Source organism: Taudactylus pleione, unplaced genomic scaffold (genome assembly GCF_031769625.1).
Source record: "Taudactylus pleione unplaced genomic scaffold, aTauple2 ptg000025l, whole genome shotgun sequence".
Lineage (NCBI taxonomy): Eukaryota > Metazoa > Chordata > Amphibia > Anura > Myobatrachidae > Taudactylus > Taudactylus pleione.
The window spans coordinates 11511120-11528034 of NW_028284427.1; the positions used below are offsets into that span (position 1 = coordinate 11511120).

Here is a 16915-nt window from a genome sequence, read left to right on the forward strand (position 1 = left end):
ACCACTTGAGTGTTGCTTTAGCAGTATGCTTCGGGTCATTGTCCTGCTGGAAGGTGAACCTCTGTCCCAGTCTCAAATCACAGGCAGACTGAAACAGGTTTTGCTCAAGAATATTCCTGTATTTAGCACCATCCATCTTTCCCTTGACTCGAATCAGTTTCCCAGCCCCTGCTGCTGAAAAACATCCCCACGGCATGATGCTGCCACCACCATGTTTCACTGTGGGGATGGTGTTCTTGGGGTGATGGGATGTGTTGGGTTTGCGTCAGACATAGCGTTTTCATTGGTGGCCGAAAAGTTCAATTTTAGTCTCATCTGACCAGAACACCTTCCTCCATACATTTGGGGAGTCGCCCACATGCCTTTTGGCAAACTCAAATCGTGTCTTCTTATTTTTAGCACTCTGATTAATGCCCTCCTTCCCCGGTCTGTGAGTTTTGGTGGGTGGCCCTCTCTTGGCAGGTTTGTTCTGGTACCGTGTTCTTTCCATGATGGATTTCATGGTGCTCCAGGGGATCATCAAAGATTTGGATATTTTTTTATAACCCAACCCAGAATTGTACTTCTCAACAACTTTGTCCCTGACTTGTTTGGAGAGCTCCTTGGTTTTCATAGTGTGATGCCTCTTGCTTAGTGGTGTTGCAGCTTCTGGGGATTTTCAGAAAAGGTGTTTATATTGACAGATCATGTGGCACTTAGATTTCACACAGGTGGACTTCATTTCACTAATTGTGTGACTTCTGAAGGTAATTGGTTGCACCAGACCTTTTGAGGGGCATCATAGCAAAGGGGGTGATTACATATGCACATGCCAATTTTCTAAATTTTATTTATAAAGATTCTTTTTATATGTATTTTTCTCATTTCACTTCACCAAATTAGACTATTTTGTGCAGATCATCACATAAAATTCAGATAAAAAAATAAAAATAAATTACAGGTTGTAATGTAACAAAAAAGGTAAAAAGCCAAGGGGGTGAATAATTTTGCAAGGCACTGTATATAATTCAATGTATTATGCTGTTTAAGAGGATTTGTGTGTATGAATTTATTCTTTGTATGTATTTTTTTCATGCAGCAAGAACAGCATGCATTTTGTTTCTAAATATGTTTTTTTTTTCTTTTACTGTTAGAATACTTGAACAGTTTTATTTTTTATTATGGTTACCAACTATGATTGTGTTATTTATTTTTTGCTTCAGGCTTGCTATGGAATACTGAAAGTTCCAAACGGGAATTGGCTTTGTCGATCTTGTGCTCTTGGCGTTCAAGCAAAATGTTTACTTTGCCCAAAGAGAGGAGGAGCTTTGAAACCTACCAGAAGTGGGACAAAATGGGTCCACGTTAGCTGTGCCTTATGGATACCTGAAGTAAGACATTAAATAATATATACTCTAATAGAAATTTGCAGAGCATGTATTGTTACTATATCAAGTGAGGGCACTGCTTTTGGGGTGCGGAGAGGTGCTAGTGTTTTATCTTACATGTGGATAACTCACAATTTTCCCATGTGCTGTATTAATATTTGGGTGTTGTTATTGACTCCGATGAGGACTACATTATGTTAGGTTTAATGTTTTGGGTTTTTTTCATAACCAACGGACAGCTACTGTATTGGATTAAGGTTGTCCAGAAGAGAAACACCTAGAGCCTGATTCAGACCCGCTCACAAGCGGGTCGATAGCCGAGCAGTGCGCACGCGTGAGCCCCGGAGCGAGCGAGAAATCACTCGCTCCGGGGCTCGCAACAAAACAGGGTGGCTGTCGATGTTGATCGACAGCTCGCCCCGTTTTGTAGGTGGGAAGGGGGGGTGGCTGGCCAAACGGAGGCGTTCTCGAAGGAATGCTTGCCGTTTGAGGGTGGCCCTACTGATATCACTCGTGATGTCAGTAGTTGAGCTTCCTGCTCTATTAGAGCAGGAAGCTCACTGGGGCTTGCGGGAACGAGACCCTACCACAAGGATCTCGTCGCAAGCCCAATGGTCGCGAACATCAACTGGCCGCTCGCAAAAGCTGTGGGTGGTCACCCACAGCTTAGCGAGCGGCCAGTAGGCCGGCTCCAAAATAAAAAAAAAAGAACGCCCTGATTCAGAGCGAGCGCTCTGAAAGAACGTCCGGCTCTGAATCAGGGCCCTAGTGCCCATGTAATATCATTCCTTTTGTTTTTCTAGTTAAAAATTGGCTGTATGGACAATACTTCATATACAGGCGCATCTGACCAGCAATTGTGTCGCCAAACTTAGCCTGCACACAGGTGAAGGAGCACTATCTTCTAACAACACAATCTAGCTCGGTCTATAGCTTTAGGCGTGCCTTCATTCTCTCTGTCACTTCCAGCTCTTTCCTCACTACTAATGTCACATGAGAGGAAAAGTCACTACCTAAACACATGGCACAAGCGCACCAGTGCTAAATTTACTAAAAAATGAACATGACATGGATGGCCATTGGTTAAGGCATTACAATTAGCAGGGCCGTAGAGAGCAGGCTTTGGTACTGGAGGGGAGTGGCCAACTAGTGGAAACGTGGTCATGTCCCCCTCAGCCAGGGGCAAATCCAAGGGGGGAGGGATCAGTGTGATTGCTTCCTCCGTTCACACATAATTTAGGCAGGAAGGGACTGGACCCTCCTCTGCCCAGCACACAGCTACGTGTCCTGGACTGGGGAGAGAGGCTGCTGACACTAACAGGTAAGAAGTATTATTGGGGGAAGCGGACCTGGACCCTCATCGGGCCCTGCCAACAAGCCACAGTAATTAGTACATGCCCCCCTCCCCCTCGGCGTCCCTGACATTGGGTGCAGGGTGGACCCCACCTGTCTCAGGATCCTGTGTGCACCACACGTATTGCACCCATTTACACCACTGAGCACACTGCTTTTCTTGAAATAATATGTGCATTTCAATGATCTTTTTAACGGCAGGTTGTTCTCTCTCCAGCCACTAGAAACATTGGGGGGGACAGATGTGCAAGAGCTGAAAATTGATAACAAAGACGTGCTCTGCTAAACCGATCAGATATTTAAGTTCAGTGATAAATCTAATAAAAGTGGAAACGTCATTGACCATGTCTTAAGTTTTCTAAAAAGTAGGTTGTAAGAAACCATTATAGTGTAACACCTCCAGGTTTTCCAGGTTCTATCATGTTCTAGAAAATGGTTATTTATGGAATACCAGTGTTCGGTTGTTATTCATGAAAGAGCAGTGTTCAGTACACTAAGAAGTGTTAATAAACCTAATTATATATTACTTTATTAAAATTATATTTTACTTTATATACATTTAGGGGTTTAATTAAATAGCCGCGAGGGGGTAATGAGTTACCATTTCAATGGTGTGGAAACTCCCCCTTTGCGTCCCAATCTCGCACCAGACTGACAGTTATATGTACACAGCCTTATGGGGCTGCAAACAAAAATCAGCAAGACAAGTACCACCATAAGTGTGGTATATAGCCGCAAGGACATACGGGGGCATGCTCACGAATCAACCCCTTATGGTGGGTACACACTACACGATATGCTCCCTGAGCGATATCGTGTAGTGTTGTCCCCGGCAGGCTGTGCTCAATGTCGTTCATGACATTGTGCACAGCCGCTGAACGATATCATTAACGATATCGTTCAGCGCCGGGCTCTCTCCCCCATTCCCTGACATGCAGCAACCTGACGAGATCGTCAGGTTGGCCTGCATGTCAGCCAGATGAACGATGATGACGAACGACCCGCGGGAACGCGCGTCGTCGTCATCGTTCATCTTTTTGGGGTTAAAACTGGACGATGAAGTGGACGACTGAACGATAACGATATCGTTATCGTTCAGTCGTCCACTTTATCGCCCAGTGTGTACGCACCATTATAGTTATTTTTTCAACGGGAATTGTTTGGGATGCACAGGTCTGCCAAGTTTATTTTTATTTTTCCCCACTGAGAGACAGATCTAGTTGGAGGCATGGACCTTTACCTGCCTTATCCCCCTATATTATATTGGGAGAGTGGTCCTGAACTCAGGGGTGGTGTGCCGATGGGGAAAGGAGATGCGTTAAACTGTAGATGTCCAGTCTCCTAATAAGGGTACATTTGCTCAAATCCTAAAATCTAGATTCTATGCATGACTACTAATAGTTCATGTATGCGTTTACATTTAGTAAACAAAAAATTGGTGACACAGATATAGAGCCACTTGCTTGGCCATTGGCCCGTCATGTGCTTCCAGAATACCCTATATGTGTCATGGCATTGACTATATCTATGTCTTTAATAACGCAGGAGGCATGCAGCACCATTCTCTGAAAGGAAAGTCACTGAGCAATAACCTCTTTGATGGTGGTGGAAAAAGTTGTGTTTGGCATGATTCTAAATGATCCCATATAGGCTTCATTGGCTTTAGAAAAATAACATGATCACTCAGTACCATTAAGTAGTGCTTATCATTGACTTTAAATAATAAGAAAATAAAAATACCCTCAATCCTGGCACCAAAATCAATACAATTATTCAAATCCAATAATCAACCAATAATTATAATTCTCATGAAATAGAACATTCAAGTCCATCTAAATTTTGCAAAAGAATACGTTTATAAATCCCTTGCAGGAATATGTCTCATGGTCTGACGAGAGCTGTGTTTAACTTGTTGGTCTTAATTCTGAAAGATATGTTTGACTCAGACTGAACAGCTCATGACCAAAGATCCCCATACCTACTGTGATGCTAGTTGATGGCAGCATCATACTTGGGGGCTGCTTCTCTTCAGCTGTGACAGGAACTACAGGATAGCACGGATTCAAGGCATATTTCATGTCTCTAAATATCAATTTAATTTTTCTAAAATACCAGCTGGCACCGGTCAGAAAGCAGAAGATGAAGAGTCATTTCACCATCCTCAAGTCAATCGAGGGATGGCTTCACAAAGGAAGTTCAGTGTTTAGGAATAGCCCAGTCCATAGACCAGACCTCAATCCCATTGAAATCCTTTGGAATGACCTGAAGATGACTGTGCACTGGAGGTCACCTGGCAATTTAGCAGACTGTAAACTTTTTTGCAGTTAATACTGGGATTGAATGGTCAAGTCCAGATTTAAAAGAGACTTATTCATTAAGACTATAATAAGAGTAAATATTTATTACGCAAAGTATTAGTATAGGGTATTGTAGGTTTATGTATTTCACTTCTTTTTCTTAAAAATTGACCATTTGTTTTTCACTTACATTTTCTTGGTTGCAAAGTCACATTAAAGGTGAGGAAAAGTTTGACGTGATTTATCTTGATTTTACACAATTTCAATAATGGTGTATAGGCTTTTGCTATCACCCGTACATAACCCAGACAACTGTGTGTGGTGCTATTTGCTTAATTAACACAAGTCACACCGGTGTGAAACTCCTGGCTTCCCTTGTTTCTTTACTCACTATGGCACTGAACCTGAGTCGGTTGCATCATTTTGCATGGACACAATTAGCGAGTTTTAACATACGTACAGCACATGTTTCTGTCTGATTCTGATTTGGATGGATCTTGGCCAGATCTGTCTTTGGGCTTTATTTATGAAGCTGCAGGTTTTGTAATCAGCCGCTTCCCGGTGGGTTGGAGATGAAAGTTTAAAACGGCATTTGCCGCCAGTGTAAATAAAGCTCTTTGCGTAAAATGGGCATTTTGGAATGGTAACTGGGCAGTAATAATGTTCTGTATTGTGGAGTGTCATGGGCGTGTATCTTGAGTTTTGTTGTGCATACCGCGAAGGAACGTCTTTTTCAGACGGATCTCTTGCACCTACAGTAGTATGGAGCTGGTGCAAGTGCACCTGCCCCATACTATGACCATGCCATACCATGTGAGTTGCAGCTGTAGACGCAAAAACAGTGAGCGGAGCGGCTTCCCGCTTGAAGCCAAAATCTCCTCTTATTTGCCCTACGGAAACTCACATTAGCATATGGTAGTAAATTAGGCTACCGTGGGATCATGCAAACACAGTCACTCTTTGTCCAACTCAGAATCATTTCCTATCTCTAGTTGTTTTATGAAGACTCAGATATCGTGGTGGTTATTGTGTTGATATGTGGGGATATAGTCGGCATCTCGGAGGTCAGAATCCCTGCGCTGGAATCCCGACACAGTCTGAATTCTGTCTCCAAATTCCCAACCTTTGACATCCTGAGTATTAGGTTTAGGGGGAGGGTTAGGCTTGGGAGGGAGGGAGGGAGGATAAGGTGTGGCTGTGGGGAGGGTAAGGATTAGGCTCTGGGGAGGGGGGGAGGTTAGGGTGCGCCTGCGGGAAAGGTGGGTTAGGGTAAGGGTTATAATACTGACAATATATTCCATATTTCCCATATACCGTTACTTTTATCTATATGTAATAATTAAAATATGTTGTAGTCTTCTTTAGGAGGAAAGTGAATGTGATTAACTGTTTTCCCTTCATATAGGTTAGCATTGGATGCCCAGAGAAGATGGAGCCTATTACGAAGATTTCCCACATCCCGCCGAGTAGATGGGCATTGGCCTGCAGTCTGTGCAAAGAATGCACCGGTACTTGTATTCAGGTATGTAATTACCAGCACTAAAGAGCTGTGCGAGCTAGCGGATCGTGAGCTCATCTGTCACACACAGGTTATGAAGACAGATGAATGTGTAAGGTTGATAAGTGTCAGGCATTGTCACATGTCTGCTTGATATATTTTGTACTTGACAAAGAGAAGAATAATGTAACATAACCCATCATTATTATATTGTTCTGCGATATCAATCAAAGCTGGATGGCAGTGTCAGCATTGTGGCTACTGATAAGTGCATGTACCTTACTGGAACCTGAGAGAAACTCAAATACAGTATGTACTATTCAGTGGGAGCCACATGAATAAATATCCTAGGGAGGTAAGTTACACAGGCTGTTACTGTATGTCTATATATGACAGATTAATAGAAGTGGATAAGAGGATTCTGCAGTGCTTAGTTTAGAAGTAAGCAAAAAACCCATTCAAAAAGATTTATTTTACACTTACATTTTGGTTTGAATATACTTAAAAAATTTTTGTATTTTTTTTTTTGTAGCGTGGGATTAAACACTAGTTAGGTAGTTGGCTTTTGATATACTGTAAGAGGTACTGTATTTATGTCTACGGCAGTAGTTGTCACTTTACACCATGTAATTCTAAGTATTTTAAAGCCTGGATTTCAGTCAAAAGTAAGAAAGTACTTTCTCCTAAACATAAAAAGCCTGTAAAGTGATCTTAGATGACTGACCTGAGATCATAACTTTCTTTGTCATAGCAGATGTCTGTTTTGTTGTGTTATAATTACCAAAAATTGTGATTCTCTCAATAAATACATGTTTTTCTGCCATTTCACATCTAGCACGGTATCTCAAGGTTTCTCACGGTATCTCAAGGTTCCACTAAAAGCCATTTCATTATGGCTTTTAGTGGAAGGCAGCAATTTTGCTGATTTTTAACCATTGTCCTGTCAATGTTTTATAATAGATAGCCATAAGAAAATGGAGACTTAATATAAGAATTAACTTTTTCATCTGCTGTAGACCTACTCTACAGTGTGTGTATTTATTTCAAATCTTTTTATTATCATTTCTGTACCTAAGCATTCAGTGATTAAATGAATGTAGAAAATTATTTTCAACAATCAGGATAATTATCTAGTTGGAATGTTTCAAGATGCTGCACAGACATTATTTTAGTTCTATCTTTCTTCTGAACAATTCTCCTATCAGTTCTTCCTTTTGTTTTATATCTGAACGCTCCCATCCAGTTATGTAACAAAAAAAATAAGAATCAAACAAGCTATATAGTTTTAAGAAAAGGGAAAAGTTAAAATGAATGATGTGTACAGACTGTAGAGTGTGGTTAGGGTTGATGGTCTTTATTTTGCAAGAACAGAGTTGTAGAGACCCATCTTCTGAAGCAAAATAATTATAATAATAATGACAGTAATGTTTATTTATAAGGCACTTTTCTCCCACAGGACTCAGTGCTTTTATTTTTTCACTAAATAAACCATATTACAAAGGTGGCAGCCATCTTGGATGCGTTACAATGGTTACAGTGGGTGAATACAAAATATAAAATACAAAGTGGAAGACACTATCTACTGAATCATTAGTTCCACTGATTGCTTATCCAAGCTAATAAAGTACCATTGCGGCAGCCATCTTGGATGCACTACATAAATTACAATGGGTAGGATGAGCAATGTGTGAGCTATGATTACACTATGGTGACATACAAATTACAAAATACAATATGTGGAAAACAAGATACCCACTAATTCATCCTTTCCACAAATTGTTCATCCTACCCATGAAAGGACCTTATGAGGCAGCCATCTTGAGTATACAAGAAGGGTTGCAATGAGCAGGAAAAGCAATGTATGGAGAAATGAATCATCAAATCAACATATATTCAAATATAACATACAAAATACAGGTTACCTATCGCATCAATGAGGACACATTGCCTATATGAATGGATCCCAAAAATACATACACTTATGAATACTCTAGTCTATATGTGTATGAAAGAGATTATTCCCAAATCTGTGATGAACTAAGGCAAATTACCCATTGGTGTTATACATTATAATGCATACCAAGCTGTACCTACTGTATATCAGAGCGCAAGCACACACCCAAGAGTGGTATATCTATTCCATATATATATATATATATTAGATAAATAGTAGATGTTCTGGTGATTTGATATTCAGATGCAGTAGTGCAGCAACAATAGACTGAATAAACATTTGCATTTTGCGCAGGAAATTTTTCTGTCAAAGGATTTTAGTGATAGGGCAACACATGATTTATTCATTCATGAGTCACTGGAGTCTGCTTGGTTTGTTCCAGCTCATCCAGTTTGCAGATGTACTTGTACATGTAATTTAAAGCAGCACACTGGCAAGTATCTAGAACTGTGCAGTACTGTCTGTGAAAGTTACCACACTTCAGCGAGCATGTCATTTGGACAGCAATTATATAGATCAGGGAGTTTTTACATACACATAATATGTTATATTACACACCCCCGCATCTGCTGATTTATAAAATATGAATCATCATCTGTAAGGAATACTTTACCATTGCTTTTAATTAATTAAAGGCAGCATTTAATCCAATTGTAAGGACACTTATATTTGATTACAGCTGAATTAATTAGTTGTTAACCAAAAATGTAACCACTAATTTAACCGCACTATTACGAAACTGCATTTTCTAAATGCTTACACTTTTGGGAGCCCTTAGGAACCACGTTTACAAAAAAAAATATTCTTCCATTGGGCGGCATGGTGGCACAGTGATTACATTGTTAAGTCACAACTCTGTGTAGATCACTTTTTGTGGTAGCTATATTGTGTAGGAGAATGGCAGTAAATTGCCATATCAGTCATATGCTGTATTGAAGAATGGCAGACAACTGCTGTGTAGGGGCTGCCCCCTCCTACGGGAGGAGGCAGCCAGGTCGGCAAAGAGGGGGTGTGGTGGCTGGGAAAGTGGGCACGATCACGTCAGTGGCCCCAACCCCTGCTATAGAGTGCAGAGAAAATAGTCTTTGTATTGTGGGGGGCAGGGCTACGGGGACGCGATTCATCTTATATTAAACGCGATTACATTCTATATTAAAAATGTGACTTGCACATTAAGGGGGGAATTCAAATAGTTCTGATAATTTTTTGGCCGAATAAAATGGGACTTACCGCATTTTTTTTGCTTTCGGCCATTTCAATTAGATCCTGTTTTATTCGCCCGAAAAATTATCTGTTTTCTGGCGAATACACATAAGATTCGTGAAAAGGTCTAATTGAATTCCCTCTTAATATTCTCTTGTGTTTGTGACACTTTATTACATTAGTATTCTGTGTACAATTAGGATCTTGCGACTTTAGTATTTACTAGCTGTTCTGCCAAAAATATTGTTTTATCAAAACCAAAATAATGAATCACCCCCTGCGCCCCACACTGTAAGATGTTGCCAACAAAGACAAAAAATGGAGCTTCAACTCCAAACAGAACTATCAAATACAGAAAATATTGTCCCGTAGTGGCGCAAAAAACAATCTCTCAGAAGAAAGAAAAGTACTTTCCTTCTGTATTAAAGTTCTTTTGACACTGTGAGTATTTCGAGTGGTTATTGTTTTCTTTTCTTTGATAGGATAAGACCGCTCCAATGTAGATGTATGATGAGCTCAAAGAAAAAAGAAACAAACAAAAATAGTGCAATAAGGCCAGAAAAATGGATAAAATTTATTCAAAGCATCACACTCACATAGAAATTAATAATAAAAGCATGTCACCACAGCAAAACACGTAGTAAATTGGGGTCTAGATTGTCCTCCTGTCCATGTAAATGACACAAATGGTATATGAACCAGATTCCACAGGATAAGCAGAGTCCTTAGTCTGGATGGCTGGAGAAGGGATACCACTAACAGAGCCAGAATAGTAAGCCACCAAATGCTTAACGCGTTTCGGAAGTTGTCCTTCATCAGAAGCATGGTAGCATATCAAATAGGGAACCTTTCTATACCCCATTGCTATAAGCATCCTTCCCTGGGTGGGTATCACAGATTCCCGCTGCCTTCCTTAGCCGGAAGTGTCACGGACACTTCGAGCCACGATGTATAGAACTTGGAGGAAGGGAAATGTTCCACCTTCATTTTACAACAGGATATTTTGGGATTATATAGCAACAACGGGTTCCATAGCAGTGAATCAAAACACTGTTAAGTGTTGACCATATTAGGAAGTCCAAGTCCCGATAAAATATAAAGAGACAAAAATTTAAAAAATTAAGAAATTTTTTTTTTAAAGGTTAAAAAGACATACTGTATAAAATAAAAGCAGAGCATATTACAAATATAAAAAGATAAGCACTTAAAGAACCAGAGAATATATGAATATATAACAATGTAAATAGACCAGATTAAATAGATATTAAAAGATAATTAAAATTAATAGGAAAATTTTATAAAAACCATGGATCCACCGCATCTCTGCTTTCGCTAATCTTACCTCTGAATCTTTACTTCGCCAAGATGGGTGGACCATTTAAATTCCCCAAAAGGCATTTAGACAACTTGCATCAGAATTATGCTTGTTTTTAGAATGTGCTGAAACAATGTGTGTCTCCAGACCCTTTGTTATATTCTATACATGCTCAGCAATCGGGTCTTTAGGTTTCTTCCTTCTGAGAGACTGTTTTTTGCGCCACTACGAGACAATATTTTCTGTATTTGATAAAAATGTTGTTTTATTTGAGACGTTCTATTTGTATTGCTTTGCATAGGTGCTCTATAGCGGGAGTGGCCCACATGTCCAGCAGCGCTGTACAGACTAAGAGCAGCAGCACCTTCACCCATTACTCACACCAATGTCACTGTGTGCCCTGTGCACAGACTGTTATGTAGCCTATCCTATGCAAGTGACCGCAGACCCAAAACACCTCTCCCCCACCCCTTACCGGCCGTGCACATGGTGCCACACCTATCTCTTGCATTTATAATTTTGTTTTTGCTCAGCTTTAACCTGACGGATCGCGATGAAACAAAGTGCAGGTTATTTCTAGAAGTTTCACTACAAAATGATGCATGAAAATCAGTTCAGTAGTTTTTGTGCCGACTCGGAACAAACAGACACAACGTTCTTATTATTAGTATAGATTACTAACAAACCTAGTCAAGCAACATCTCTATAGTATATCTAGTGTACGCTGTTGTGGGGCGTAATTATACACATTTTTATGCCAGGTGTATATATTTTTGAGCTGAGTGCAACTTCAGGTGGCTTCCGACCGAATGTTTGCAAATATATATATATATTTCGACATGCTTCTTTTCTTGTGTTCATTCGTATCACAAATGCGCCCACGTATATAGGAGCACCTCTGTATTGCAAAGTAGAGTCCCCACTTTCAAATGATGTGGCCCACTATTAGCTGCGCTACGGAAAACTGACGTATATGGGAGGGAGGGCACTGTGCCCTATCACGCCCATAATTACATCTGTGATCACCAGACAATATCGGCCAGTGCTATAGAAATAAATAGTTATTTCATACATGGAGAAGAGCACATTGTGCCCTATATCCCCCATACTGGGGAGTCTCTTCTTTCAAATTATGTGATCACCAGAACATAACTGAAACAATACACAAACAATACAAAAATTCCACAGATGGAGGGGATCTAAAGCCCATATATTCCCCATCTTGCATAAAAAAAAAGTATAATATATGTGGATACTGCCTAAAAATTTGACTTTTTATGGGCAGCGCAAATTTCAAGCTATTAATTTTAGCTGTGTAAGTTGACCTGCATTAATTCTCCATAGGATTTTTTTTTTTTGCGACCCCATGAGCAGATGAAAAGTTGGGAAAAATCACAATTTTAACGTACAAATGTGGGGACTTGGGGCCTGATTCAGACCCGGACACTAAGCTGTATATGGGCGATTGTCGTCTGCATGCGTATGCATCGCAGTGCGTGAGCCAGTCACTGCGATCGGGAATCGTATGCTCATAGCACAAAGACTGAGCGCTACCTTAAGTGACAGACAGTGCCGTTTGTGGGTGGTAACAGGGGAAGGTGCATGTGAACAGGGGAGTGGTGCTGCGAACGCAGGCGTGTCTGGGCGTCAAAACTGAGTTTTATGGGTGTGCATAATTAGCATGGAAGCATCATTGTCACTTGGTTGTATTTCAGCCTGCAGTGATCGCAGTGCTTGCAGTGAGGTAGGGGCTCCCTCAAGCGCTGCGTGCAACTCAGATGGCTCTCGATGTTACCGATTAATCATACACTTCCTGGAGATGACGTGTGTTAAGAAAGAAAAGTGGGCGTCTTTATACACCAGCGTACGCTCACTGCCGTCGCTCTATAAGACATAGAGGGCGTCCTACGCCACACAGTGCAATCACAGAATTTGCAAACCCGGCCCCTTTTGGCCGCGAGCAATTGCGGCTTAGCATCCGGGTCTGAATCAGGCCTTTGGTTCAGAATCACTGGGACACCCTTCCTAATGATTAGGCACTTAGATGTTTTTGATTAGCTTAATTTAGCCAATAATTTCATGTAATTTTTGTGGTGAAATTCTGCAAAATACAGAATAATGGGTTACAATAGGTTGGACAGATATAAGGGGGTGCTGTATGAATGGGACATGTGATTTTAAGCTTGCAGTTGGGAGTTACTGGTGTGTTTTTTAACACATTTTTAATAGTGGCTTAAAATGACAAAAAGCTCTAGTTGCAGGCATTTTTATGCATCCCAAATTTATCTAGAGTATTTATTTTACAAAAAAACACTTGCTTTTCGTAATCTTTCATTGTTTTTTGCCATTTGACTAATTTAAAGAACCACAAATGCTTTGTTTTTGGCCACTAACAGACTTCTATACTGTTAACCAATATTAGTTTGCATTTTTTGGGGTACAGGCTGATTTCCTCATTTTTCACCCACACTTAACATGGGTATTACCAGCAAGAATAAAGGGCCGTACACACTGGTCAATAAAAGAGAACGATATGAACAATCTTGTTCAACAATATATCCTTCATATCGTCCAGTGTGTATGCACTGAATGATCGACGATGCGTACTTCCGCGGGTCATTAAGGATATCCCTAGTCGGCTGTACATGCAGCATGGCCCCGCTCTCCACCCCCCGCTGTTATTCGTTGTGGCCGACATGGGCACTTACCGATGTCGGCACCCCCACCTGGCCCGCTGCTGCTGATATCGGCTCATACAAACATCGTCTAGTGTGTATGAGCCTTTACCGTGCGAACGTCATTAGAAGTCCTTTCAATTTTAATCACGCCTTAAGCAGGAGCGTGCATACATGATTTAAGTAAAATTACCAGAAGATATGCACGTTAATGTAGGCCCATTTATAGAGTTCTTTATTAAAGTGTGAAAAGTCCTTTTGCTGGAGAAAACTGGTGTTTTCCCAGGTGAAAGTACATGTTTTTGCACCAGCCTATATAATAAGGTAGTTACTGCTAATGATCTTGCCCATTGGAGGAGTCTATTTATCAAACATCAGGATGGTAATCCATGACATGGTGACCTCAGATGAAGTTACTAGAACAAAGACATTGAAAATAGAAAGTTATTCTTGAAACTAAGCCTTTTTTTAGTGCAATGTTTTTAAATTATTTTTTGTATGGGTTTATATAAAAAAAAGATTAATGGGCCACTATTATGTATAATAGCTGGGTTTCATCAAATCCATTGAAAGAAATATACAGTATAGAAACAGCCAGTATTATTGTGTATATTATGACAGGACATTCCTTATCAACATTTACCAAATTAAGTAATTGGAGTACAGGGTGTATGTACAGTAAGAATCTTCACAACATCCATGAGGAAGCCCACGATTTAGGTTACAGATCTCTCGAGCCAATACCACGCTCTGCACACCAGAACCTGGGAGCCCATACCATGCTCTGCACAACTGAACCTGGGAGCACATATGTACACCGGAACCTGGGAGCCCATACCACGCTCTGCACACTAGAACCTGGGAGCCCATACCACGCTCTGCACAACTGAACCTGGGAGAACATATGTACACCGGAACCTGGGAGCCCATACCATTCTCTGCACAACTGAACCTGAGAGCACATATGTACACCAGAAACCTGGGAGCCCATACCACGCTCTGCACACCAGAACCTGGGAGCCCATACCATGCTCTGCACAACTGACCCTGGGAGCACATATGTGCACCGGAACCTGTGAGCCCATACCACACTCTGCACACTATAACCTGGGAGCCCATACCACACTCTGCACACTGGAACCTGGGAGCCCATACCACGCTCTGCACACTGGAACCTGGAAGTGGAAGCTCTGGGACCTATCAGTGCGTTCCAAAGAAGCATTTCTAAGGTAACAAATTACAATGATTGTTGTTAGAAGGCCACAGCTCCAAGGAACCAGACCGTCAGTGGTGGGAATTAGGCAGAAGCAGCTTAATGGTAAGTGATGAGCTTATAATGTACATTTCATGCTGACCGGACTTTTACAAAAATGATTTGGGTATGTTGGGGAGCCAAAACTCCTTCATTAAAGAATGATGGCTATATAATGTCATGTTTAGGGTTTTCAGATCAGAACCTTTGGACTGGGCTGACAAGCAGGGCCGTATTTAGGGTAGTGCAACCAGTGCCATGGCACAGGGCACCACAGAACAGGGGGCGCTATTCGGGCCTGTTAATTTTCTGTTTATTATCATTCTCACTTGTAGCTTCCTCTTCTTTTATCCCCAGCATCTCCTGGCCTCCCCTATCTCTTCCCTGGCCCTTCCCTATAAGGCTATGGCCCTTTTTCAGGTGCAATTCTTATGTTCCTATTTGAAAAATAAGGGAGGGGGGTGCCAATGCTCTTTCTGGCACAGGTCCCCAAAGAGTCTAGTCATGGCTCTGCTGACAAGTCATAGTGGACTTGTGGTGGTTGTATCAGGAGTCTACTCATGGGTATGACCCATGAGGTAAATGCCTGGTACCTTCAGAGAGGTCAGTGACACCTGGAAGGCTCCCATGCTGACACTGAAACCAATTAAGTAGAACTCAACCCATCACCTTGAGTACAGGAGTAAGGGGCCAGAACCAGTGTTTGAGAACTCGGGACAGAGCAGTGAGTAATACAGATAATTAGTAGTCCGTCTAAAATCTGCTAGTAGATGCTGCAAACCAATTACCAAAGCTGCTATGAAGTCTGAAGCCGAAACTCAGCGCAAACCCTAACACGCAAAGGACAAAATCAACTAAGCTGCGGGTTCCAAACCCCTGCGTTTGGTGGCTGTTTTGCTATCCGCAGATTTACTAAGGCCAAAACCGCTGCTAAACCCCCATCAAAACACATTTTTGAATATGATAGAACAGGTCTAGGGCTTACTGGTCAGCGGTTTTGGTGTCATTTAGAAACCGCCGCCAAACCGACATTATACTGCCGGGGTTTAGAACCCGCCATCAAACCACCACCAAACCGCCGGGGTTTAGAGCCCGCCACTTAGTAAATTTTGCCCAAAGAGAGGATCCTCAGGGCAATAACCACCATGAATAGTGGTACCGATGGTATGGTGAGTAGAGAGTCCCAAACCTTGGTTAGGAGTTGCAATGCTGAGAATAAGCAGTGCAATTGTTGAACAGCATAGTAATCTAAAGTGCAGTACAGGTAAAGAAACAATGTATATAAAGGGCAGCTTGTGAGTCAGAGAGTGAATACAATTGACATGTTCACAAGATTTGTTTGTATCAAGAAACAAAATATTTATTACTAAAAGATGAAATTTGAAATACTTACTAAACATTCAATGCTATAAAGCACATAGATCACAGAAATATATAAAATTCAGCATATTTGCGTCATATTCCTCTGTCTACAACGTAATGACTGGCACACACAATTCTCAACAGTCTATAAATTCTCAAAAGTTCACTGTATTTCTTTCCCCAACAAATTAGTATATACTAGTGCTGCAGTTAGTATATACTTGATGGGTCTTTTTCATGTAAATGTCCCGTATATAAATGTTCAGAATCTCCAATATTTAGAGGAGGACAAGGCTCTACCCTTATTTGGGGAGCTTATTATTCCCTTATATAGTATATACCTTACATTTATAAAGTCTGATGTTCAGATATTACTTGCCACCAGGATATTCAGGGCTCCGTGCAGTAGTTTCCCCTGGTGGCTGGAATCTTCAAAGCCACAGTGTTAAGAGCAGGGAGCCGGCAGTTGGAATACTTGGACAAATACGCGGAGGCCATGATGTAATGGCTCTACCCACTGTGTCTCGGTCTCCGTATAGCCGCTTGTCCGGACAGCAGCAGGATATTCAGTGCTCCGTGCATTGATTTCCCCTGGTGGCTGGAGTCTTTATGGCTGCGATGTTGGGTGCAGAGAGCCGT

At 41.2% G+C, this 16915-nt stretch overlaps 1 protein-coding gene across 1 annotated transcript in view; it reads left to right on the forward strand.

The window, feature by feature from the left end:
- Positions 1-16915, forward strand: part of JADE2 (jade family PHD finger 2) — a 490240-nt gene that overhangs the window by 348129 nt on the left and 125196 nt on the right. The window contains exons 7-8 of the mRNA XM_088451347.1: positions 1203-1370; positions 6423-6539. Of these exons, the coding sequence (XP_088307473.1) occupies positions 1203-1370; positions 6423-6539 (285 nt within the window). The remainder of the gene's footprint in view (positions 1-1202; positions 1371-6422; positions 6540-16915) is intronic.